The sequence below is a fragment of the Sinocyclocheilus rhinocerous genome, unplaced genomic scaffold, assembly GCF_001515625.1.
Source record: "Sinocyclocheilus rhinocerous isolate Xijiao unplaced genomic scaffold, SAMN03320098_v1.1 scaffold58, whole genome shotgun sequence".
NCBI lineage: Eukaryota > Metazoa > Chordata > Actinopteri > Cypriniformes > Cyprinidae > Sinocyclocheilus > Sinocyclocheilus rhinocerous.
This window is the reverse complement of record NW_015652310.1, coordinates 221,804-224,286: the sequence shown is the minus strand read 5'-3', so window position 1 is coordinate 224,286 and position 2,483 is coordinate 221,804. Positions and strand designations below refer to the sequence as shown.

Genomic DNA, 2,483 nt, shown 5'->3' with positions numbered 1-2,483 from the left:
TTTTCAGACCGATGAGCTTTGTAAAAATCGACACGTTTCAGAAAGGCGGGGCATAGAGGAGAAACAATGTACAGTATGTGGAAAATAATGTTTTTTTAACCTTAAACCGCATAAACATTTCATTACACCAAATACTGTTCTTTTTAGCAGCATCATATGACCCCTTTAAGCTAGATGCAGCTTCCTTTTAATAATGAGAGGAATAAACTACCATTGATGTGTTGCTTAATTTCTAAGGCTGATGATACGCGGGGCAACTTTGAGCAATTTTGCCAGGCAACTTTTTTTTTTTTGAGCAATGTTGCTTGGGCACTTTCCCACTGAGAATGGGTAACAAATTTCTGTCTACATAATTTAGATCGGTCGTGGGCCCTGTGTCTCACCTGTTGCCCGTTGACTGCAACATTGCTCAAAGTTGCCCCATGTATCATCAGCCTAAGAGTACGAGTATTGGAAATTGTACTTTAAAATGTTGTGGGACACTCTACTGCTGTTATTAACTTCCATGTATTTATTTTGATTTTTTTTACCTTTTTAAGAGATGCAGAAATAATGCAACAAAAGCCAATGAAAATATAGACTCTAAAGCCAAATAGAAGACATCAACAAACCCTTCGGACAATCCTAAGCTATTATTGTTGGTGTCATTAGACTATATTGTTTTTTTTGTGGTCTAGATTCAGCAGTACCATTGTTTGTACTTTGATTTAAAACCTTTTTGTATTGTACTAATTTAGTTTGATTGGGCATTTACTTCACTGTGTACAGGTCTTACTTTTCTTGGTCAGTATGTACCCTGTAAAAACAAAGAATAACAGACCCACAAAACCCATCTTGCAATCACACGTACTCTTGTATTTTTAGATCTCATTTGCTTTCCTTTACTCAAAACAGTTGAATAAAGTGTAGCTCAAAACTGAGTTTGCTTTCTTTCAGAGATGTCAAAATACTAGAGAACCCTTTTCCCCTGCAAATTACATCAGACTTCCAGACCTTTGATTTAGACTTTAAATCCAATCTAAAACTTTTATTTAACACGTTAGAAACATTTACATACATATCCTTCAATGCAACAGTAATTCAATTCTAACATAAATAAAAAGTTATTCAAATAAACACTGAACCCTGAAATGAATTTGATAATTAATTGGCAAATATACAAGTATACATTTGATCAGTGTGCCTAAAGACACCAAGGAAGCATCCATGTCTAAAAACCGCTTAAAAGTGCTAACTGCATTAAAAAACAAACAAACAAACAAACAAAAAAAAAACACACATTAACATTTTTCTAACAAAGGACAGGATTTGTTATTTTAAAAAGCATAAAATCACAATTAAACCAGATCTCTGCATGACTTAGACTCCACAGCAGTTGCTCAGCGTCGTCTTCCGTTTATGAAGACTAAGCTTAACCTGTGACTCTCTTCGCCCCAGTTTAGCATGCTTCTTGACTTTTCTGTGATAATTCATAAGACATTTATAGCCTGAAAACACTTACGTGTTAGAGTGAGCAAGAACTGATGTGGCTTCTTACCTTGCTAAATGTAAAACTGCTTCGATGACATTCGTCCCCTCTTTAGCACTTGCTTCGCAGAACAGGGCATTATAAGACTATAATGCACAGCAAATTAGGATTGGCATGGTGGTTTTTACATTCTTCCCATATAAATCTGAGACTCAAGAGACTCACCATAGCAAGCTTTTCACCATGAAACGCGCTCACACAGCTTCCCTCTGGCCTCTCTGCCCTCAAATCTACCTTGTTCCCTATTACACACATTGGGATGTCCTCATCCGTTGACTCCTGTGAGGGAAAGTTTACAGAATACAGTCTACAAACGAAACAAAGAAAACAAACTCGCTAAAATGTCAGACTGTACCCGAATCTGTTCCACCCATTCACGAACATTCAGGAAACTGCTCTCAGATGTGACATCGTAGAGCAGTAGCACTCCATGTGCTTTGCGAAAATATGACCTGGCGATGCTGCGGAACCTGTAGAAAAGAAACAAGTTTATATACTTATGTTAATGTATACCTTAAAGTAACGTCAACATGCACTATGGGTAAAGAATGCCAAATGGCCACTGAAAAGTTCAGCTTTGCCATCACAGGAATAAGTTAAACTTTAAAACGATTTTTTTTTTTAATTTGTAATTTCACAATATTGCCGTTTTTACTGCATTGGAGCAAATAAATGTAGCTTTTGAAAGTAGTGTATCTTTGGCATGCTGTTCATTAGACAACGAAAACTTGAAGGTTTAAAACCTGCACCCCCCCTCCCCCCCAATAATCACCATACACAACTACAAATTATGTATATAAAAAAAAAAGAGCAGCCCTCAAAAGAATCATTTATAATGTTACATATCAAGTTTGTTTGTTTCTTTCTTTCTTCATGACAATCCAGCATATCCAGCATCTATGGCTATATTCATGGCGAGAACCAGTTAATCCAGTGGTTCTCAGTGTGGGGCATG

The 2,483-nt window shown here is 36.6% G+C and overlaps 1 protein-coding gene across 1 annotated transcript in view; it reads right to left on the bottom strand.

Annotated features, from left to right (window-relative positions):
• Positions 1-1,032: 1,032 nt before the first annotated feature.
• LOC107714780 (ras and EF-hand domain-containing protein-like) overlaps positions 1,033-2,483 on the bottom strand; it is an 11,590-nt gene continuing 10,139 nt past the window's right edge. The window contains exons 13-16 of the mRNA XM_016520747.1: positions 1,884-1,998; positions 1,694-1,807; positions 1,538-1,614; positions 1,033-1,459 (exon numbers count right to left, since the gene is read on the bottom strand). Coding sequence (XP_016376233.1) covers positions 1,360-1,459; positions 1,538-1,614; positions 1,694-1,807; positions 1,884-1,998 — 406 coding nt within the window. The 3' untranslated portion in view covers positions 1,033-1,359. The remainder of the gene's footprint in view (positions 1,460-1,537; positions 1,615-1,693; positions 1,808-1,883; positions 1,999-2,483) is intronic.